This window comes from Myodes glareolus, chromosome 17 (assembly GCF_982192425.1).
Source record: "Myodes glareolus chromosome 17, mMyoGla1.1, whole genome shotgun sequence".
Taxonomy (NCBI): domain Eukaryota; kingdom Metazoa; phylum Chordata; class Mammalia; order Rodentia; family Cricetidae; genus Myodes; species Myodes glareolus.
In genome coordinates, this window is record NC_142042.1 from 51,576,901 (window position 1) to 51,600,488 (window position 23,588).

Below are 23,588 nucleotides of genomic sequence, written 5' to 3' on the forward strand. Positions count from 1 at the left end.
CTTGTTTCCTGATTTGAAAGCATTTGCCGTTTGTCACCCTTTGGTTACTTATTGGTCAGAGCAGCACCCAGTTACTCTGGTCACTGGTTCCCATTGAGGATGTATGAAGGGGGGGCACAATCTTTTCACCCACGGGCTACGAGAACCACAGACTCAATCTGTCTCCTATTTTTAGATAAACAGCATTTAATACCCGTTCAGAAATGTATTGGAATGTCATGCTTTTTAGGAAAATGTCAAGAAATGCTTTTCCAGTGATGGGCTAGGAGAAGTCAGTCATACATGGGGGCTCTTTCAACACTATTCATACATTTATTGACTGATAAATAAAATACAAGTCATTTCCCCTTGTCCTGGATTCTGTGCCTCTTCTTCACGTCAGCGAATCTAATGCATGAGAGCTAAGATCTGGAGATATTATTCAGTAGCAGCCTTGCTTGGCAGAATCTGTCGTAGTTTCCCTGACCACCGCTGCTGTCACCTTGCCACGAAAGATTGCTTTAGAAATTCCAAAAGGTCAGAATCAATTTCTGAGATGCAGGCTGGTTGTCATGGAGATTCAACTGTAACAATATCACTCTATTTGGGAACTAAATGAAGGAAATCTTCAGTCACGTGTGTTCAGTCTGGGCCATTTCCTCGAGTCAGGACATGTGGAAAGAACTTCAAATCGTTGCCTACTTTGTTGGGAAATAGAAAAGGAAAACGGAGTTGGAGGCTCTTGCCAGATTTATCAGCCCCCCCCCCAAAAAAATCCTACAAACTTCACTCTTCTGAGTCTATTTTCCTCTCTTCTAAATTAAAGATTATATTCCCAGACTCAGGGTTCTTTTCCAAACAAACCAAAGCATCTCCAACCTCCACACTTTCCAAAGTTTCCAGATTGCAAAAGGCAAGGGATGCTGTGGGAACCACTCCTGGCACTCCTGAGCTGGCTGCCTGGGCACAAAACATCCACGTTTGGATTATTTATTTACTTATTTATTCTCTTCTCTCTCTCTCTCTCTCTCTCTCTCTTTCCTCTCTCTCCTCTCTCTCTCTCTCTCTCTCTCTCTCTCTCTCTCTCTCTCTCTCTGTCTCTCTGTCGTCTCTGTATCTCTTCCCCTCTTCCCCCGCCCCCTCATGTAGGGGAGAGTGGAGGATACACAAGTGCTCTGTGTTCCCAGCACACGTGTGGAAGTCAGAAGACAGCTTGCAACAGTTGCTTCTCTTCCAGCCATGTGAGCCCTGGGGCTTAAACAGGATTGGTGGCAAAGCACCTTTACCTGCTGAGCCACTTTGGCAGCCCTGCAAACACTAAAGTTTGCTTTCAGGGCTGGCGTTTGATGTCATCTCTGCAAGACTGTAGGCAAAGCCCTTCTCTCGCTGAGTTTTGACAGTATGAATGCATCCGAACTGCAGGGCCCAAGAATAACAAAAAGAGAAGGGGCTTTAGTCCAGCCTGCGAAGTGTGTCCAAGTATGAGAATCAGGCCATGACTGGAACAGGCTGCTGACTTCTTGTTGAGAGAACGGCACTGGGTTCTGTTCTTTCCTATTATACAGCATCCTGCCTCCTTCACTGATTCTGCTGGACAACCTTGCGTCTGTATTCAGGTGTGGTTGCTTGTGTTCCTCCACCTCACCACAGCACTTTATTTTTGAGACAGAACCACACTCTGCAGTCTAGGCTGCTCTAGAACTCATTTAATCCAAACTGGCCTTGAACTCGAGATCCTTCTACTTGGGCTTCTGGGTACGCCATGGCTGCCCTGCTGTTTTCCTGGGTTACACCATAAGATCCATGAAGACAGGTGCTACCTATTTAATTTGTCTTTGTAACCTCAGCAACTAGCATATTCTTAGTTTGCAAAATGAAGGATGCATGGGTGGGGAGGTGGGTGGGACATGGGTGGATAGATGGATAGAAAACTCAGAGGCGTATAGGAACAGGGAGAAAAATGTAGAGAAAAACTGGCTTGGGAAAGCAATGTTGCCCAGGGTCATATCTTAAAGCAGTGATGATAAATTCCTGAAAAAAAAAAATACAAACAGCCGGGCAGTAGTGGCACACGCCTTTAATCCCAGCACTCGGGAGGCAGAGGCAGGCGGATCTCTGTGAGTTTAAGACTAGCCTGGTCTACAAGAGCTAGTTCCAGGACAGGCTCTAAAACTACAGTGAAACCCTGTCTCAAAAAACAACAAAACAAAACAACAACAACAAAAAAAAACTTGTAACCTAGAAGGAGCCTAGACAAGCTCTGAGGGGTGTTGCTTTGATCATATCCCTCACCTCCACTGTTCCCAAAGCTTCTAGGGTTTGTGGGAGCCACTCCTTTACTGTCTTAGATAGCTTGTTCTGTGTCTTCATGGGACCCAACCCGCACAGGGGCAGCCTGAGACCCTGTAGCCTCTGGTCACATTTCAGATCCTGCTGGCCCGGGCCCCTCGTGTGTCACTAACAGGCCTCCCATCATTCAGATGCTACTCAGATTTGGTGACGGCATGGGGTTTCTAGTCTGAGGCTTTTGTTTGTTTCCTTTATATTAATCATTTCTCTGAACTGTTGCTTTTCTATGTTTCTAAGCCCAGGAAGGATGACTGGAATCCATTTTGTAACTATGGCTACAGTCTCTTCTTTGCCCAAGGTGTTTCCATGGTTTCCAATCATAAAAGGTCAAAAGCTAACGGCATTGCCTTGGCCAAACAGAGGTGTTCTTTATGGTGGCCTAGAGAACTTTCCAAATGGTAGGACCTGCCTGCGTCACAGGGAAAGACAGACGACCACACAGTCTCCTCTCTATGAGTGGCAAGAACTAACGACTGAGTTCTGAAGGCGCTCAGGACTCAGTACTGAGGAATCAAGGAGGGAACTTACCAAAGGTATGGAGATCACAGAAGGAATTTGGTTTGGCTGAGGGCTTCTAGGGATGCTTTTACCAGTAACTATCCAAAGAAAAACAAAGACAGAAAGCTGAGGTCTTAGGTCCCTGGGCCCAACCACCTGCCGAACTGGGGGAGGGCGTTACACAAGAGCCTTGACCCCATCCCTACAGGTGAACAAAAAGTTTCAAACCAAGAGTAAGGCTGTTAGGCTATTCCCCAATGCTTGTGCCGTGGCGTCAAGGAGCCCCACAGATACGGGTCCTGCAGTGTGGTTATTTTCCTTCTTTCCAGTCCACACCTATGTCCACTTAAGACCACAGTGTTCCTTCTGCTTCCCATGATGCCTTTGTCACTATGAGGAGGTTCTATCCTCCTTAGACTGTGGACTGGCTAACTGCCTTGGTACCTAAGTGACCAGGCATCAAGAGGAGAGTCACATTTATTCCTGTGAAAGATACTCTTTGGCCTCTACACCCCGGGTTGCTTACCTCCTCCTCTGTTCCTTCGGCTTCTCCTTCCCCTGGACAAAAGACTGATTATAAAGATGATCTCCAAACCAGTAATCAGTATGCAAATGATCAGAATGAACATTCTAGAAGAAATCACATCGGATATCAGGTCCTTTGGAAGGAAACCTCTTTTGGTTTTCTTCTCTCACCGCCACACCCATGCCAGCCCCAGTAGCTCCTGACAACTACAGTCTGTAAAGAGTAACTCTGCCCTTTGTATGAGATGAAGATAAAGTCCTAGTGAGTCCTTGGCTCCTCTTTTGCCCGCGTCCCTGTGTTTCAGACATGGATTCTCTCCCTCTGGGATAATGCCCCCTTTCAAAATTAAAGTAACTAAGCTTGGTGGCGGTGGTACATGCCTTTAATCCCAGCACTCGGAAGGCAGAGGCAGGTGGATCTCTGTGAGTTGAGGCCAGCTTGCTCTACAGGGTAAGTTCCAGGACAGCCAGGGCTACACAGAGAAACCCTTTCTCAATAAATAAATAAATAAATAAAGTAACCAGAAGCTATTTTCTGCTTTCAAACAGAAATAGTCATTTTTAAGAAACCAAACAATTACAAGTAAGATAGTTTAGGTAGAGAAACAATACACAGATGAAAAGTAGAAGGTGTGAAGCAGTCACTAACGTGTTGTGGCTCATCCCACCCCACCGCATCCTACCCCACCCCACCCCTACCTCATCATCTCCTCAGATCCCTACTCACCTGAAGCCCTTCGCCTTTTGGATAGCTTTGGAAGTCCTACAGCTCCGGGTCCTGTTCCCTGGAGGGTCTGAATCAGGAAGAAAGTGTTGAGAATAAAAGCCCATTTTGGGGCCCTTCCTTTGACTCCAGCTGCATCCCTATCCCGTCTTCCTCTTGCTCTCCAGAGAGGAAGTGCATTACTGGCTTTTTGTACAAGCCAGTGACAACACTATTGTAGTAACATGCCCTGGACAGGGAGCAAGTCTGGGAAGAGAAGTAAGGGCTGGAATCCAACTCACAGTGCACTAGCAAAGTTATGCACCCTGCGACTGGAGCCTCTGCACCCAGAAGAAGGGACACCTTTCCCAGATTTGCACAAAGGCCCTGTGCAGTCTAAAATCAGTTCATGGTTGGAGACCCAGGCTAGGTTCACTCCCAAGGGAAAAAAGTCTTGATGTATCAAATAGCCAGACCCATCCTTAGGGAATGAGTCAACCTGTGACATAGTTCCTCTGATAGCTACTAACAACCCATCGGGGAGTCCCACATCACCTCCTCCATGTTTCTTCAAAGGGGCAAATTTAAAGAAGACCCGTCTCTTCCTGAACTAAAAACTCAGGAAACGCTATAAAAAGCAGAAACATACAAAGCGAAAACACAGCCAGTGTGGATGTTACCCACTCAGTGGGATGCGAGCTGCATCAGTTACCAGTAGACTAAATCTGAGCAAGGCTCTTCCCGGCACGAGAACTGGAGAGGTGGTGTGGGTGTGAGGCTTCCCACAAGTCCTTCTGGTGGGGTTTCCTGTGGTAGCTGCGCTCCAGCGACAGAAAACACATCACTTTTCTACACGGGAACAACAGGAGAACAGCTAGTGCCGTCCATGTTTCTCTGCCTGGAAGACAGGGGCTCCCTGGCACCCAAGAGATTTCCATGCTCCGGAGAAGGGGCGTGAGAACACGAGAACACTGGGAGAGCCCGAAAGTTAGCTCCAGCTCAAAATCCCAGTCCAGCTTAGGCAGACTTTACTCCCTGGTGCCTGTCCCTCCCAGGATCCTCCTGCATTCCACCTGAGTAAAGATGGGTGCTGGCAAGTTTGACCGCTCTATTTAATTCATATTAATTACTATTTTTTTTAAGCTGTCCAGTTTCGAGAAACCTCTCTTTGCGGCCTCAGTTACTTCTCAAGCCAATCTCCAAGGTTCTAGACCTGCAAGGCTGAGATTTCACTACAGCCTCAAAGCCTTGACCATCAGGTCAAAGATCTGACGCCTATGAGACTTTCCAGGGCCTTCCAAGGTCTGCGAGCCAGACTGCTGTGAGGAAAGGGAAGTTACAAGCACACCCCAGGGCTCAGATGTGCTTATTTCCTACGAAATTCTACCCAGCTCTCACCCCCACCGCAGAGTGGAATCGAGAAAGCTGGTTACCTCAAGTAATACAAGAGGAACTTGAGTTGGTGGCCTCTGCCTTCAGTGAGGTGGTTTTTGTGTCTTTTATTTTTTGAGACAGGATCTCACTCATAGCTCTTCCTATGAAGAAGAGCTCTTCCTCATTTGAAACCAAACCAGGTTTGTAGACCAGGTGGCCTCGAACACCCAGAGATTCACCTGCCTCTGCCTTCTGAGTGTGGGGATTAAAGGTGTGCACCACCAGACCTGGACCCTTCGGCGAGTATTTCCTGCCTCAGAAAACACCCACTGCCCTTCAACCATCCCTTGCCAGTCTCTTTACCAGGTGGAAAACCACTGGCCCGGCCGTCTCTGCTGTCAGTCACAATCAGCTGTGTAAAATCCATGACATCTCTGGCGAAGTCCCGTTGGATACCACACCAGTACCAGCCTGTGTCCTCCTTGACCAGGCAGGACATAGTGATGATGAGTTGGCTTCCTGTGTCCTGCAGGGCCACACGGTTGGTGCTGTTAGGGGTAAAGGCGATAATGTTGCACGAGTCCCTGAAATAGCCTCGGCACCAGTACTTGGTGTGGTTCTTGTAGTGGGCATCATAGTTACAGCTAGCAGAAACTGTGTCCAGCTCAACACCTGTCTTCACCTTTTCATCCATGACCATGGTGTCTGTGAACACACAAGCACACACACATACACACAGAGTTCATTATTCTTGGAAACACACTGAACCTCCTGCTCTCCTGAAAGATAGTTAATTGAAATTTGGGTTTTGTCCATTTGAATTTGGTCACTATTATGGGCATCCTTCACATGCTGATCCCTTAATCCCTATACAGAATGTGATGTGACTGCATTTGGACAAAAGACTTTTAAGAAGAAATTATTTTAAATTAGATAATTAGGGTGGCTCTCTTTAAGAAAAATTTTTAAAGTTTTTTGTTGTATTTTATGTGCATAGGTGGTTTTTCTGCATGTATATAAGTGCAGCACGTGTGTATTAATGCACCACATGTGTATGAGTGCACCACATGTGCATAAGTGCAATACATGTATGTAAGTGCAGCACATGTATGTAATTGCAACACATGTGTATAAGTGTATCACATGTATATAAGTGCACCACATGTATGCCTGGAGCCCAAAGGTCATAAAAATATGTCCAATCTCCTGGAACTGAAATTGTAGATGGTTCTAAGCTACCTGTTGAGCCATCTCTCCAGTCCCCATTATGGTAGTTCTGAATTTAATATGACTGGTATTCTTATTTAAAAATTTAAAAACAGATGAAGTTAGACAAAATCATGTGAACACATAAGAAGGCAGCCATCTTCAAGGCGGAGAGAGTCCCCAGAATGACATCAACTCTGAAGAAACCTTTAATTTGAAGATCTGTGAGAGGTGATCCTGATGTGGGCTTGATTGGATTTGGGATGCCTAGATTAATCAAGCATAGCTTTGGGTGCTTCTATGTGGGTGTTTCCAGAGAAAACTAGCTAAGGGGAAAAGACCTCCCCTGAACGTAGGCAGCCCTAATTAATGTGCTTAGAACCGATAACTGTTGGAGAAGTCTCTTCTACTCGCCCGAGAATGCGTGAGATGCAAGGAGCCTTGAAGAACTTGAGGTTTGTCTTACCATCTAGCCCCTTAGCTCTGTCCCTAGTTCCCTCCCTTACCTTGGCAGCCACTAAAGGGAAGCGAAAGGTTAGGAGGCTCTCTCTGACTATAAAGGACTAAAAATAAAGGGACCTGTGATTTTAGGGGCTGAGAGTTTGCCATATAAGACCAGTGTGTGGGCATCTTTATCATGTCAGGACGTTGTATAAAGAGGAAGTCAAACATGCAACATCCGGCTTTACCGTAGCTGGGACAATATCAGATCAGAAAGGAGAGATGAGACAGTAGAACCCATAGCTCTCAGCCTTCCAAGTGTGTTCTGTGAAGAACCCCCCCACACACACACACACCAAAAGGCTGCTTCCGATGTGTCTTACAGGAGATAACACATTCCTCCAAGTGTCAATCTCCTCTCATCATAACCAGACAAGAGGATCTTGTGATCCTCAGTTCATAGACAAGGATGCTGACCCACAGAGAGCTGCAGTTAGGTCTAAAGGGAGCACAACTGGGAGCTGGGATAGCTTGGGGCCAGCCCCATTTCTGGGTGCCATCTTTGGTGTCAGACTTAGGCAGAAAGGAGATAAGCATGTCTGCCTAGATCCAGGCAAACATATGAGGGAGGAAAGGAGAAGAGAATGGGAATTGGGGTCATTCGGGGCGGGGGAGGGGGAAAGCACTGCAGAGCTCCAATTTTAGTCAAGGGATACAAATTGCCCACAACTCCTTTATCAGAGGTAAGGATCTAAGATCTCTCAATAGGGCCTGTTAACATGACATATTTTCACCTTCTCTTACCCCATAAACAGCTGAGGTGCTTTAAACCGCTACACTGAGGAGGGGCGTTGAGTAGAGGAAAATAAAGCTGCCCCAGAAGGTTGTGGCTTCGAGGGCGAGGTGTTCCTTACCAACATTTACCTAAAACGAGGGCCAAGGAGAACCTGACAACGAGCTCCATGGTGAGAAGGAAGCAGACTTCAGCTGTTAAGAACAGAGGATCTCAGGGTTGCTGGATCTGCATGAGGGAAACACATGTTTGGTTTAAGGTGGTTTTATCCCACGTGAAGGGAGAACTGCCGGTCAATTCTACACAGCGCTGCTGTGCAGGGCAGCCAGGTTGTGTCCGGGGACACACCAGAGAGATATCACTCCTAAATAAAATGTTGGTTGTCTTTGCATCAACTGCGAAAATCTGCGCTCCCAGTGCTGCCCAGAGCAGCGGGAGAACCCACTCCTTGATTAAATCCACTTGGCAGACACACTTATAGACACCCAGACGAGGTATACACATCAGACACACTTTATAGACACCCAGAAGAGGTATACACATCGCTACTGGAACATGTTCATGTGAGCAACTGTACCCTCTCTTGACATGTGTGGCTGTGCCTCTTGTCCCTCCTTCATTCTTAGAGGCCCAGTTCATTTTCATATGGGAAGAATTCCAGCAAAGAAATCCTTAAGTAACTTGAGTCCCAAACAGTGAAGACCTAGAGAGCTAGAGAGTGTGGTTAGAGGTGAAGCATGCCAGCTGCCAGAAGTATGTAGCCTGCAATACAGAATACTTGAGTATAGCAGTCAGCATTCAGGGCTGGGGATTCCAGACTCTGGAAAGCTTTTCTGAATAGAACTGGGACCCATCAAAGAGGTCTTTCCATGCGGTAGCAGCAGCAACCTCTGATTCCTGACAGATGCATGCCTTCTGACCACTAGTTTTGCAGGTTCAAATTCCTGAACCACCCCAAATTCTCAAATTTAAACTGGGTGCTCCTTATTACACCCTAGAGCTAGCACGTCCTTCCAAGGGACAGATGTAGATGACTTTTCTATATTGTGAAATATCATCCTTTCCTGAGAAAAGGGGAGCCTCCCTTTCATTCACAGGAATTCAGCATATGGGCGTGCGTCAAGCTTGCACCACAGTGTTTTTTTTCCCCCACATTACATTATCTGCTCCTCACTGGTGATCTCTGTTTCAACCAACAAAATGTGTTGGACAAAAAGAAGACTAGAAAGAAGAATCAATAGATTCAGTGAAGTTCAGTGAACCGTATTGGCTAATGATAACATATGAAACTCGTTACAGGGCCTAGGTAGTGGATGCTGTTAATATTTCATTTTGTTTTGGGTATGTTAATGGTTTCGTCCCCGCCTATTCTAGTTAGCCTCTCTGTTGCTATGGTCAAAAACAAAACAAAACAAACCAAAAACAATAAAAACTGGCCAAAAGAAAAAGTAACTAGGGGGAGGAAAGGGTTTATTTAAGCTTAGAGATTACAGCCTGTTGTTGAGGAAAGCTGGGGCAGGAGCTCGAGGCATGAACTAAAGCAGAGACTGCCTAGGAAAGCCACTTCTGCTCTTCTCTTCCTGGCCTGATCAGCTACCTTTCTTACATAGCCCAGACCACCTGTCTAGGGATGGCACCACCCACAGTGAACTGGACCCTGAAACATCAACTGACAGTCAAGAAAATACCCTCAGCTGGGCAGTGGTGGCACCCGCCTTTAATCCCAGAACTCAGGAGGCAGAGGCAGGCAGATCTCTCTGAGTTGGAGGCCAGCCTGGTCTACAAGAGCTAGTTCCCAGACAGGCTCCAAAAGCTACAGAGAAACCCTGTCTCAAAAAATACAAAACAAAAAACCCACAAATAAAGAAAGAGAGAAAGAAAGGAAGGAAGGAAGGAAGGAAGGAAGGAAGGAAGGAAGGAAGGAAAAAGGAAATACCGTCATAGATTTGCTCACAAGACCATTTGATGGAAGCAAGTCCTCAACTGAGATTTCTTACTCTCAGATATGTCTAGGTTTATGTTGATAAAAACTAACCAATCACACCAGTCAGGCATACCAGATGTCCTTTGGTATAAATGATCTTATGTAGCCCATCTGAAGGCGAGTCTGGGCTGGCCTTCAGGATAAACAAAATTTGGCAGAAATACGATGTGTGTCTTTGAAACACGGTCCAGCTTCTGCCCCAATCTTTTGTACCTTGAATGAGTCGGCCATCATTTATGAGGACTCAAGCAAGCAACAGAAAGACTTACATGGAAAGGAAACACCTTGCCAATGTCACCTTATCACTATTGCCAGAGTCACCTTGGTAGTGGCCATGATCAAACTTTCAGGTGTCGGACCCAGTAATCTCACATGATGTCATGAACATGAACCGTCCAAGAAGATGTTCCTGAATTCCTGACCCATACAGACCAGGAGCAGATAATAAAGGCTTGTTGTCTTAGGTTCTCCAGCAAATAATAATTCTAAGTTCTTAAAACGCGGTCCTTATCTCTGTCAATACTTATATGCAAAACTGATTAGTCTGTTCAGAGATGGCACAAAATGACCAAAGAAAATGTCATTAGAAATAGAAAAGAAGAGAATATGGTAAATATCAGCAGACTGCCCAAGACAATGGAAAAGTTACATTATAAATAATGAGAGCACGGGGTGAGGTGACACACACTGCAGTTCCAGAACTTCAGAGATGGAAGCAGGAGGATCGGGAGTTCGGGGTCATCCTCTATTAGATACCACAGAAGGCCGGCCTGGAGTACATAAGATCCTGTCTCACACGGAAACATCAAATAAATAAAACAGATAAGAAGATGTGGTATGCAGATGCCGGCAATCAGTGTTAGCTGGTACCAGTACCTGTTCCTCTCTCTTAAGGATACAATTAATCTTTAGATTCAGGGAAGGAGAAAGGACATAGGTATGGAGAATAAACCGAGTAATACTTTTTTAGAACACCTTTTATAAGTTTTTATAGAGGAAATAACTTGAAGCCCCAAAGTCTAAGATAAACAGGGCAGGAGTAATAAATGCAACAAAAGAGACCATAAATTAATAAGTACTAAAACAAGAAAATAGGTAAATTAGAGCTCATTCTTCTACTCATTCCACTTTACGACTTTTGATTTTGACAAAATGAAAAATAGCAGAACGAGGGCCCAGGAAGATGGTTCAGCCAGTATAGGTGCTTGCCACACAGCCTGACAACCTGAGTTTGACACCAGAACCCACATGGTAAACGGAGAGAACCACCTCCACGAAACTATCCTTTGACCTCCACATGAGTGCTGTCACATATGCCCTTCACACACACACACACACACACACACACACACACACACACACACACAGACTACTAATATACATTTTTTTAAGAAACAAAAGGACTCTGCCATGAATGTTATTAGTCCCTTGTTACAAATGAGAGCAGACACAGGAGTTTACGGGGTCCAAGTTCACAGAGTCAGTAGAGTAGAGTCAGTGTGATCTGATGTGAAATCTAGCTGGTTTGGAAAATAACAGCAATAAAACCTCTTTCCATTGTGTTATGTCACACACACACACACACACACACACACACACACACACACACACACAAAGAGAGAGCAATAATCCTGCAAAACTGTAGGGCACTTTAGAGTTAGCCAAGAGAATTACATGCACACTGTTGTCTGAGGAAGCCAGCTTCCTTACTTCTCTCCTACCCAGCTATCATGGTTAGCAGAAGGACTTTTCTTGAAAACATGCCTGGAAATTATGCAAACAAGTGATGGTTATTAGCATAAGATTCTGATTGACAACCTGCAGCACGCTGCCCAGGAAAGCAGCCACTCATCCACAATAAGCAGCAGACCAGCCTGCAGTCAGAGGGATTTTTAGGGAGTCGGGTTATTATCTCTAACAACAGTCTCCGGAAGTCAGGCACTTACTGCTCACAATTATCCTCAAATCACCACGGCTTGTAGAGTAAGCGGTGGCTTCCTCTATTGTGGCTCTCATTGCAGTTTAGGACCAAGCAGATGTGCTCTCTGTTCAGAGGCATGTGGTTGTCCCGGTGCCTCATCCTCCAACCTATTCAGAAGCATCTAAATGTCCCACACCCTCCAACAAGGGCACAGCTCAAGGCCTTCCCCCTACACTTCTGCTTTTAAAAACTTAATGGATTGAAATGGCCCCAACACCTTGGGCTCCTACACCATCAAATTGAAGATCAACTCCATGTACACTGTAGAATCACACTCACCGCTTAATCTGTCAGCTACCACCAAAGTTAATCGACCAGCTGCCCAACTGACCTTCTAGCAATAGGCTTACCGCCTAACCAATTAAACACATTTTCTTTGCTGTGCTGCCACCAAGACTCAGTAAACCCCTCTCCACCTGTCCCCTGTGGCGGAGCCATTTGCAGTCTGCAGATGCTCTGTTCATGAATCCTCGAATACTCAAAACAAACTCAGTGTGTTGGACGGGAAAGATGGCTCAATGGTTAAGAGCACTGGCTGCTCTTCCAGAGGTCATGAGTTCAATTCCCAACAATCACACAGCAGCTCACAACCATCTAATGGGGTCTGATGCCCTCTCCTGGCATGCAAGCATACATGCAGAGAGAATACTGATACATAAAATACATTTTTTAAAAAATTCAGTATGGACCGGATGGTGGTGGTGCACGCCTTTACTCCTAACACTTGGGAAGCAGAGGCAGGCAGATCTCTGTGAGTTCTAGGCCAGACTGATCTACAAGAGCTAGTTCCAGGATAGGCTACAAAGCTACAGAGAAACCCCATCTTAAAAAAAAAATTCCAGTGTGTTTAATTAATTTATTTTTTTGTGGGAGAGAATGGTGCTCTTACACAGTCTGTTCTCTTGCTCTCCTGCCTCAGGCTACTGAGTACCTCTAATTACAGATGGGCACCGCTACACCTGGCCTCTGAGTCTCAAACACCACTACAAAGTTTCCCTACTCTTCTGCTGGCCTGAATCTGGGCCAAGCGCTACAGCAAGTTCAGAATGAACTAGGTGTGGTAGCTCATGCCTATAATCCTAGTACTGGGGAGCCTGAGGCAGGAGGACTACCATGAGTTCTAATGATAGATTAGGCTGCATAGTGAACTTCAGGCCTATCTGAGCTGCAGAATCTCTAACACACACACACACATGGAGAATTAACAGCTGTTTGGTGACATTTGGTAGGCTAGTCTCTATTTCTACTTGATTTATTTAAAATAAAATCCAAGTAATAAACCTATGTACTCGGACATTGTTATTCAGTGTCTTCATATGGAAGATGAGAAAGCCATCTCTGAATTTGTCTGGGTGTCTCTGTTCCTTTTCCATTTAGATAAAAAGCCCTAGTTAGCTTTCTGGTTTCTCTGAAAGGGTGTTGGCTAGAGGCAGGCTTCATAGGAAGATCCCTCCCTGCCACACTCATCTCCAAACCTGAAACCAGGGTGGGTCTACTTACTTGTAGCCAATTTTTCTTTAATTTGACGTCTTTCTTTATTTTTTGGAGGAGTTTCACATCATGCACCCCAATTCCACCCACCTCCTGGTCCTCCCCCATATCTTTCACCCTCTCAGCACTTCCCCCTCCACATTAGAACCTCTTTCTTTCCTGCCTCTCCAACACATCGTCATTCATGCTGCTGCCATTGGGGACCTTGGAGTGTTATACAGTATAAACCTTTCGTCCTATCAGCTTTACTAGCAAATGTTCATTGCCATTGAGTCATTGGTCTGGTTCAAGGCCTCTGGTGTCTGGTCCACCATCATCGCTGGATCCTCGCCGGAACTCCTCTGGGAGGGATATCCTGTGGCTGCTGCAAGTCACAGAGATCCTGCAGGGGTTGTTCCCCAGCACCAGTCCCTTCACAAGCTCCAGCAGGTCCTAGATGAGCTAGATGGGGTGGGCCATCCCAAGACCTGGCTGTGAGCCTGGGTGGTAGCTGAGCCGGTCAGTTCAGGCCTCTGGGGCCACCTGCCTCAGGCGAAGGGTCAGAGTCAGCTCCCCTACATCCATTCCCTCAGGGTTGGTTCACCCTCTGGTGAGGAGTGGGACCATCTCCCGATTGCAGGGCCAGCTCTCCCGCAGGGGTCGGAGCCGGCTCTCCCACAGGGGTTGGAGCCAGCTCTCTTGCTGCAGTGTCCCATGAGAGGTAAGGCCAGCTTTCCCTGGGCCAGCGAAGGGCAGGCTGGCTCAGCATGGCCCTGTGATTTCATCTATATTGGTTCCCAAGGCCCCCTGAGGTGACACAGGTCACAGACATCAACACAGACCCCAACTGCAGCTGGACCACGGGCCCAGACATGGCTCTCCCAGCAGACTTGGGCTCGGGAGTCATTCTGGCTCTGGGATGGTTCTGGCAACAGCAAGACACCTGGACGCCATCAAGGCCTCAGGTTGCAGCCCCAACCCTGGGCTACTATGTGAGCTCGGGGGGCAATGTGGAACTCAGACAGATCCCAACTCGGTATGGCCACAAACCCAGACATGGCTCTTAGTCTGGATGTCACCAATTCTCAAGGTGGCAGTTCAGGTCACTAAGATTGGCATGGCCCCAGAGGCAGTGTGGCCCTGGGGCACCAGCATGGCCTTAGACCTCAGGTGTCTGCACAGCCTTCAGTGGTAGCAGGAACCTCGGACATCAGCACAGACCCTGGCTGCAGTAGGACCACAGACCCTGGTATGGCCCTCAGCTGCATCTCTGGCTGGGATGTCACCATGGCATTGAGTAGCAGCACAGGCCCCCTAGATCTGCATGCATCAAGGCCCTTGGACACTAACCTGGGCTCAGGTCGCTGACCTGACCCTGGGCATCCTTATGGCCCTCAGTGGCAACAGGAGCTGTATATGTCAATCCAGACCCTGGCCGTTATAGGGTCATGGACCCAGGCAAGGTCCTTGGCAACAGCTTGGCCTGAATGACATCTTAGCTCCACATGGTAACCACAGACACTCAGTTCAGGATGTTGCCAAAGTTTTTGGTTCTCCTTCCTTGGCTTCATGCTAAAAGGGTATCTTCACATGTCAAGGCTTCAGCTTCTTCTGACTTTGGCTTTGGCTTCTTCCAAGCTGGTACAGTCCTGTATCTCGGGATACTCTCACTTGGCAAAAATGAGACAGCCCAGCCCCCAGCAAGCCAGCAGTGACTTTATTTAGTAAAAGTAGTTCTCAAACCTTGTAGCCACGGCCTAACGATACCTACAGACCCAGCCCAGATTGCTCTTCAGACTTTAAATTAAGTCTTTAAAAAGGGGAGACTGAGCATTGCTACAACAGAGTGAAGATGATCAGGAAACCAAGAATCTACAGCACTTCCCCTTACTGTCCAGCTAACTGGGCAGAGGTTGTGAAGCCTTACAGCAAACCAAGGGCCTCTTCCTGGGGGCAGACGCAAACCAAACCAGAGATTCAGTAAGGGGAAGCCTGGCATGCTTGACTCTTCTGAGACAACAGGAGGAGAATGAGGGGCCTCTGCTGAAATGATAGCTCTGGGCTAGCATTAGGATCCAGACAAACTTCAGGAATAGCTATGGTCTAATTCCACTTTTGGATCCCCGCTTCTCTTTGCTTAGTTGGAACTGTCATCTTGAGGCTCTCATCAAATCAACACTATATCTTTGGGAACGAGACTCTATGGGGAGATTCAGATTTAGATAGAAAAATCAAGGGTGGGCACTGTGAGGGTCGGAGCTGCAGGTCTCGGACGATGTGGCTGACTCCGTCCACTGCCTGATGAACCAGAGCGTGGGGTTAGCGGCCAAGGAAGGAACCACAGGGGCACTGTGATGATCAACCTTCTCTCATTTTCCTCCCTGCTCAATCCCAAGGTCTTACCATGTAGCCCTGGTTGGCCTAGTACTTCATATGCAGACAAGGCTGGGCTTGGACTCCCAGAGTTCTCTGCTTCACTCCCCCCTCCCCTGTGTTGGGATTAAAGGCGCGTGTCCATGCTTGATCAATGTGGTCAACCTGTTTTCCAAACTGAAGAGACAATGTGACCAGCTGCCTCACACACACATCATCACACCTTACCTACCATGATTGACTGCACCCTCACACGGAGATAAAAATAATTGTTGTACCCACTGCAGCTTCAGAGTCTAATGGGCACCTAAAATCTCAGTACCTAGAAAATGATTGGCAGCACTAGGGAGAGTTTAATACACACGTACACACACACACACACACATACAACTGGACACTAAGGTCTATGCTCGTAATCACAGCCCTTGGGAGGCCGAGGTAGGCTGATACCTGGGTCTTGCTGGCCTGCACTAACTGTTGAGCCTCAAGCTGGTAAGGGAATTTATTTCAAAAAGTAAGGAGGATAGCACTTGAGGAAAAAGGATATCTGAGTTTGTCCTCTGGTCTCCATATGCAAAATTTTATGTACACCCACCCCCCACCCCAAGACATGCACCTTCACACCCAGTAACATGCACACACACAAAAGTGATGGGAGCTTTCAATTATCTCTTTTTGCCTTATAGTCAGTATTAGAATTATAACAGGCACCTAAACATTGTTTTTGAAAAAAAAAAGAGGGGACTCTTCATTTGGGATTATAAATAACTAGGAGACTAGCACTCTGCCTTCATTTTTCATCTGTATCCTTTGGGCAATCTCCTTACCTTTGGACTGTTTTGTGGTTTTTGGTTTTTGTTTTTCAAGACAGGGTTTCTCTATAGTTTTGGAGCCTATCCTGGAACTAGCTCTTGTAGACCAGGCTGGCCTTGAACTCACAAAGATCCACCTGCCTCTGCCTCCCGAGTGTTGGGATTAAAGACGTGCGCCACTGCATGCGTATAGACTGCTAATTATTCAAGGAGTATGTGGCAGTTTGGATTAGGAATGTTCCTCACAAGCTCAGGCATTTAAATACTTGGTCTTCTCTCTCTCGGGGGCACTGTTTGAGAGGGTATGGGAAGATGCAGCCTTGCTGAGAGGAGCATGGCGCTGACGGCAGATGTGGGCGTCTAAAGCCTTCTGCCACTTCCAGTTCACTCCCTCTGTTTCCCGCTTATGAATGAGCTGCTTCCATCACCATGCCTGCCCCTTGATGCTACGCCACCTCCCCACCTTCATAGCCTCTTATCCCTCTGGAACCAGAAGCCCAAATTAGCTCCTCCCTCTCTGCTGTCTTGGTCATGACACTTTGTTGACAGCAACAGAGAAGGAACCAAAACAGAGCCGCTGTGTACAATCTAGATACCCAACTTTCACCCCCCCCTCTTCTAGGCTGAAACCACAAAGCCACGGGTTAACATCTTAGTGCCAGCTTTCTTAAATGTCCTGTTCCAGACTGAAACAGATCCAGGGCTCCTAAACCCCCGGGTGCCATGGATTCTAAGAACATCAAAGCCTCGCATGGCAGACAACCTTCCAATGAAGACAATCACCTGTGGTGAGGCTGCATTTTTGGACCAGTGTTCCAGGAAGCGAGCGGGACAAAGGCCGGAAGCAGTCACCTGAGACTCCAAGCCCCAAAGGGTCCCAGCCAAGAGCCGCACAACAGCGGCCATCATCTTTTATTTGCCTAAATACACCCACAGAGGTCAGCTTAGCCGGTTAAGCCCTCTATAAACTCAGCCCACTCCCTCTGTTCTCAATGTCTTAGGAATCTTCCCAAGCAGATTCGGTACATCCAGCTTAGCTAGAATTTTTCTTTAGTAAGTTGAGACACCCCCGAGATTTCATTACTTCTCGTGTCTGGGAAGGAAGGACACAGCCCATGATGATCAGTCATTCATGGTCTTCATGTCAGGCTCCCGCAGAACCGAGCAAGAAAATAACTGAAGCAGAGACCGGAGGAGTGGAACTGTGTGGCCACCGGTCAGCTGATCCCACGGCAGTGGAAGGAAACAGGAAGGTCCGATAAGGCCTATGGGGCTCGTTGGTGCTGAACATGAAGGCTGGCAAGATGGCTCTTTATGTGTCGTGGTGACTAGTCAGTCGTCTGTTCAGTGTTGGAGTCCAAAGAAACTGAGCTCTGACAGACCCTAAAAGCTTTGAGAATGACAAAGTAGGTTTCCTTGAACTTTTTTATTTTACAAGCGTAGACAATAGGGTTCATCATAGAGTTCGCGTGGGACAGCAGGATCCCCAGGCACATTGCGACCTCTGGTATATTAACTTTAAAGTAGGAAACAAAGTTGATGATGGACAACGGCAGCCAGCACAAGGCAAACAAGAAGAGAACCAGGAACAGGGACTTGGCTGTCTTGAACTCCCGTCCGTAAAACGCTCGTGTCTCTCGGAAGCCAGACAAGTTCTGACTGAGTTTCTTGCGGAGGATGTAGAAGATGTCCAGATAGATGATGCACATGACAACGAGGGGAATGAGGATCCAGGTGATGAAACTGAAGAAGACCATGTAATCCAGACACACGACCGAACGGAAATGGCAAGAAAGGGTGGTCATATTCTGGGAGAGCCCTGAGATCACTTTTTTATTCCAGCCAAACATGGGGGTCAGTCCCACCAGGAAAGATACTAGCCAGCAAAGGCCCAGGGAGAGCCATATTCTTCTTTGAGTGGTGACCGCCCTGTATCTGTTTGAATGGGAAAAAAAAGTTGTGAGTTCACAGAAACAGGAAAGGACTTGCTGGGAAAAGGGAGGAAGAGATAATAAACCTTCCAACTCCCTCATCTTCTGCTGAGAGATGAAACACCCACAGTGTTAGGTGACATTAAAAAAGAATAGAATAATCAGCAATATGTTTCTAAGAATCAGGTGCCTCCATTCAATTGTGGCTCCAAGAATTCTTTTTTGTTTCAGATTTAATTTTGTGTATATGAATGCTTTGCTTGCATGTATATCTGTGTACCACATGTATGCCTGGTGGCCAGGGTAGTCAGAAGGCGGCACTGGATCTCCTGGAACTGGAGTTACGGACAGTGCTGGGTGCTGGGAACAGAATCCGAGTCCTCTGTAAGAATAGCAAGTGCATTTCTCTATTGAGCCAGCTGTCCAGCACCTCTCTGTCCTCAATGTAAGTGTTGCCTAAGTTTTCGGATCCTGAAGCTGATGAGAATCTCCCCAAAGCTTGCTGGTGTGCTGTGCTCTGCACTGTTTCGACTGGCTATTGAATTGGAGCTCGTGAGTTACACCGCCCCTCCACGCTTCTCTCTAACTGTACCCGCCCCACCTTTCACATGGGCATCTATGCTGCTCTTTGAGTTAATCAGTATTTTCTTAGGGTTATTTATACTCAAGTGTTTATAATTTCATCCTGGGGAGGCATAATTTCTCCTTAAATCGTCCTTCCTAAATGGCCTAAAACAGACTACAAAAGAAAGAAACTAAGACTTGTCTCCACTAAACCGCACAGCAAACTAGAGATATTTTATGGCAATCTCTATTTTACTGATGACAGTGGCTTAGCTACCATTTATTGAACACAGACTCTGTAGCAGGATTTTTCTGAGAACTTCACTAAAAATTTATTAACTTTATTGGCATAACCTTATAAAGATGAAATTATCATCTTCATTTTATATTTTTTTTATTTTAGATTTTAAAAATGTAAAACAGCATTAGGAAACATATAGCAGCCAGAGGGGTACAACTGGAAGGAAGAAAGCCTGGTTCAGATGCTCAGCTACTTAGAGACATGGAGACTGAAGCAGAGAGCCAAATAACTTGCCCAACGCCAGACCATAAGACCAGGAAAAGGATCCCAGACTCGTTTTCACCTCCGCTTGTTTGCAGTTTCCTCACCAAGCTCTTTCCCCAAGAGGAGTCGGAAGAAACCAGGAAATGTGATTTCTCGTCGGCTGCCTGCTCTTTTTGCATGGTCACAGGAAAGATGCTGCCATTCTGCACAGTAGTTTTACACATACTGCAAAAATATCTTTGTCTCTTGTCTCAGAAGTGCTTTATACTTCATTAAAAAAAAAAGTTGAAAAGGAAAATATACATTTTTCTTTTTTTTTTTTTTTTTACATTTCTTGAGGCAGAGTTTCACTGTGTGGCCCCAACTGTCTTGTAACTCACTCTGTAGACCAGGCTGGCCTCAAAGTTACAGAGATCTGCCTGTCTTTGCCTCCTGAGTGCTAGGATTAAAGGTGTGAGCCACCCCCACAGGTGATGTATATGCATTTTTAGAATCTTTTTTTTCAATATCTGGACAGAGCCAGAAGCAACATTAAAATCTAACCTAGATCTGCAAAACCACCCAGGCAGCTGCTTATCTCTTTCTACTTCTCCTAAAACAAGATATCTACTAGGGCTCTATTATCTTGAAAACTTAAGATCAGATTTTTAAAAACCAAAGATATATCAGGTTCCCGTCATCTTTGGCTATCTTGGATGGTAGTAGACAGCCATGGTCAACGGAGAAGGGCTCAGAGTGCCCCTGTTTCCTATTCCTGGATCCTAGCTCTTCATGCCTAACCTCTTCACAAACCATATGGTGCAAAGACATTTGCTGCCCTTCGTAAACATCAAGGGTCAGTTTGGGCTCATTTCTACTGAACAGGTCAAGAAGACAAACTTGATAGCTCTACTTTCCTGCCCCCCCACACTCTGCTGCCCCACCCTTCTTCAAGCAGGTTACCTGACTGTCAGCTTGACCCGCAGGTAACGGTCTACAGCGATGGCCAGCAAGGACATAATGGAGGCGTGGGTGAAGATCAGAATCACGCAGGCCATGAAAAGGCAGGTATAGAAGTGCATCTTCACTTCCAGGCTGACAGCAATGGCCAAAGGCATGACCAGTATCCCGACAGCAATGTCAGCCAGTGCGAGGGAGACTATGAAATAGAAGGTGGTGGTCCTCAGACTGGGGTTCAGCTTGACCACCCAGATGACCAGCATGTTGCCCACTACAGCACAGAGCCCGATGATAACCTCCATGGAGATGTAGGTGATTTTCAACCACAGTGCTGCTGTGGTGTTGTCAGATGCCATGCTGTCTCGGAGACGCTGCAGGTTTGCCAGCAGGACATGTATAGACCAGAGGACCTAGCTCTTGCCGGGCATCTGCCCGAAAGTCCACACGCAGCAGCCGTTGAGAACTCACCGTTCACTCATTCTGTCCAGGGTGATGTTCTCTTGGAGACTCTTCTCCAAAAGGGCCTGTCACAGGACCATCAGCTTCAGCCACACATCCCTGGTCTCCCAGTAACCAGGAGGACACAGTTCTACGCGGCTAAATCTGAAAGTGCTACCCTTCTTACTTCCCCAGACACTGTCAAGGCTTCTGCCTTCCCCCTGCCCTACCCCCAGAGGGCTTTTCAAGCTCCATCAAGATAAGCACCCCTCTTTAAAGAAGTGAGATAGGCTATGAGGAAGTAGAGGGCCAGGAACCCTCAGGGGGAAAAAACAACGGGAGAAGCAGAGAAGGCTGGCACTAGTCGTGTGTAGACAGTTCAAAGAGGTCTGGTAGTGAAAGCTGGTACTCTTAGCTACATGGAAATCTAAGGCAGGGAGATCAAAGGTTCAACGCCTGTCTCAGTTACAGAGTGGGTTTAAGGCCAGCCTAAGTAACTCAACAGACATTTCTCAAAAAAAAAAAAAATCTCAAATGGGGCCATGAGGAACTAGAGATATATCTTAGTAGTAGAATGATTGTTTGGCATGCATCAGAGCCTGTGTACCACCCCATCACAACAGACATACACCACAGACACACACACACACACACACACACACGGGGTGCAGCGTGGAATCAGGGATCAGATGAGTGTAGGGATAGGACTGGGTAGAGGAAGAGATGGAAACACCAAATAGGTAATATTACCGCACTCTGCCTACTTAGCACAAAGTGACAAAAGACTTTCTTGTGACAAAGAAAGTGGTGGCAGTGCCCGCCTTTAACTCCCACGCTGGGGAGTCAGAGGCAGGCAGTCACCATGAGTTTGAGGCCATCCAGGTCTCCCTACAGCTCAGGTCAGTCAAGGACAGAATCAAAGCACACACACACACACACACACACACACACACACACCCCTCTGTGTTTGTATATATGTGTCCGTGTGTATGCACAGAAGTGTGCAGGTACCCCTGGATGCCGGATGAGGGTATTAGTTTCCCCTTTGTAATAGCAGCAGGCACATTTAAACCACTGAGTCCTCTCTCCAGCCCCAGTGTTTAACTGGGTTGGTTTTTGTTGTTGTGGTTTGGTTTGGTTTGGCTTTGGTTTGGCTTTTGTTGTCATTGTTTTGAAGGTTTCATTAGCCTCCCTTGTGGCCCTTCATCTTACGTCTGCTCTAACTGTTTTCTTTGTCTCTACTTCATTGGAGAAAGTTATTGAGGGCAATTTCTACCAAGTGGCAAGAAAAATATCGTTTTTACCAAAAGCAAGATGAATCTTGCTTGGTTAGTTCCTGTTGAACTTCTCCATCCTTTGCCGCTCAGTACCACAAAGCAACCTCTTGTGAGAGACATACCTTCCTGGGCATGGGTGGGTCATACTGCCTGGATGTTGTGGCCATTGTACACCGAAGAGCCTCTTTCTGGGGGAGGTTCAGCATCTCCAGGCATGGCTGGCAGCCCAGCTTTAGAAGTGAGCATGGGCAGAGGTGGTAGAGATGAGACTTCTGTCTCTAAGGCATGCTGGTCATGCAATGGGCAGCAGCTACATAAACACCAGCAGAAACAAGATGGCAGTCCACATTCTGTGACCACAAAAGCTGAGTGAACAGGCTAGAGACATGACTCAGCCATTAAGAATACTGGATGCCCTTCCAGAAGACCCAGGTTCAATTCCCAGCACCCAGATGTCAGCTCATAACCACATGTAACTGCAATTTCAAGGGGTCAGGTTTTCTCTTCTGTCCTCCAAGGGTGCTTCATATATGCCATGCACAGACATACATGAAAGCAGAACACCCATACACAGGCAAAAAAACTTTTTTTTAAGTTGAAAGGAAGTGAAGAAGATGGCAGACACCATGAACATAGTTCTAGCCCACTGGAAGCAGAAGGAGATCTTAAAGACATAGTTAAAGGACGTAGTTAAAGACAGGTGGATCTAAAAACCTGGCCATCTGTGATTTCAGATCCTCCTCCCCGCCCCACTTCATTCTCTTGTGGAGACTGAGTTCTTTTGAAACTCATTCATTCCCACTGGGTTGGGGAAGTGAAGTGGACAGCCTAGGTCTAAGACCACACAAGCTATGAGAGACCAACCCACTGAGTGAAGAGGGACAGGGGACACACCTACGGTCACCAACAAAACCACCTCATCCCACCTAGAAGCATGACTCCCGGAGATCTTTGTAATGTCTTGGGGTTTTCCTTGAAGGACAAAAGCCCTTTCTGTTTTCTAAATAAAGAGAACACCATGCTTGGCCTATGACTGGGCTGTCTGCTCACTGGAGAGTGAAATCCAAAAGGAGACAGAGAGATGCGGATAGGCAGCCACCTCACAACCTTCGTCCCTCACTGGTACCCATGGGTGCATCTCCTCCCATTCCCTACCATCGAGTCCTGGCACCTTGAAATTGCTGTCATTACAAGTCCCAGGGTTCTGAGGTCTCAGCCTCTGCGGTCTCCTGCCATCTGCATCTCTCCCAGAAGCCAGAAGCCCCACAATACCTGAAAATTCATGACTTGCTCATTCTCTTTCACTTCCTCCTGTGCACACAATCTTGGTCTAGACGGAGGGCCTATTTCTTGGCCCACTTAGGACAATAAAAGGTTTCTCTTCAAGACAGTTATCCAGCAAGACCTTAAAGGAAGCTCCCTACACCACCTCTCTGTCATGTGGGT

The 23,588-nt window shown here is 46.8% G+C and overlaps 2 protein-coding genes across 7 annotated transcripts in view; both read right to left on the minus strand.

Moving 5' to 3' along the window:
* Nucleotides 1-292: 292 nt before the first annotated feature.
* Nucleotides 293-23,588, minus strand: part of Tmigd3 (transmembrane and immunoglobulin domain containing 3) — a 67,296-nt gene continuing 44,000 nt past the window's right edge. For 2 of the 6 annotated variants that reach the window (XM_048442323.3, XM_087897675.1), the window contains exons 3-8: nt 8,000-8,096; nt 5,792-6,133; nt 4,079-4,145; nt 3,353-3,456; nt 2,857-2,924; nt 1,084-1,395 (exon numbers count right to left, since the gene is read on the minus strand). In XM_048442323.3, the coding sequence (XP_048298280.2) occupies nt 1,297-1,395; nt 2,857-2,924; nt 3,353-3,456; nt 4,079-4,145; nt 5,792-6,133; nt 8,000-8,039 (720 nt within the window). In that variant the 5' untranslated portion in view covers nt 8,040-8,096 and the 3' untranslated portion in view covers nt 1,084-1,296. Of the gene's footprint in view, nt 681-1,079; nt 1,396-2,856; nt 2,925-3,352; nt 3,457-4,078; nt 4,146-5,791; nt 6,134-7,989; nt 8,101-23,588 lie in introns of those variants that run through there. The other 4 variants (XM_048442326.3, XM_048442327.3, XM_048442329.3 and 1 more) reach the window with 4 other exon arrangements.
* Adora3 (adenosine A3 receptor) lies at nt 17,359-21,302 on the minus strand. Its single transcript, XM_048442318.3, has 2 exons — nt 20,431-21,302; nt 17,359-18,423 (listed from the first exon to the last, which is right to left on the minus strand). Exons 1-2 carry the CDS (start codon nt 20,781-20,783, stop codon nt 17,817-17,819), a joined length of 960 nt encoding a protein of 319 aa, XP_048298275.1. The 5' UTR covers nt 20,784-21,302; the 3' UTR covers nt 17,359-17,816.

Coding starts and splice junctions, on each gene's coding strand:
- Adora3 (XM_048442318.3), bottom strand. CDS start 20,783: ATGGCATCTGACAACACCACAGCAGCACTGTGGTTGAAAATCACCTAC. Junction 18,424..20,430: donor CGGGTCAAGCTGACAGTCAG/GTAACCTGCTTG, acceptor CCATTCAAACAG/ATACAGGGCGGTCACCACTC.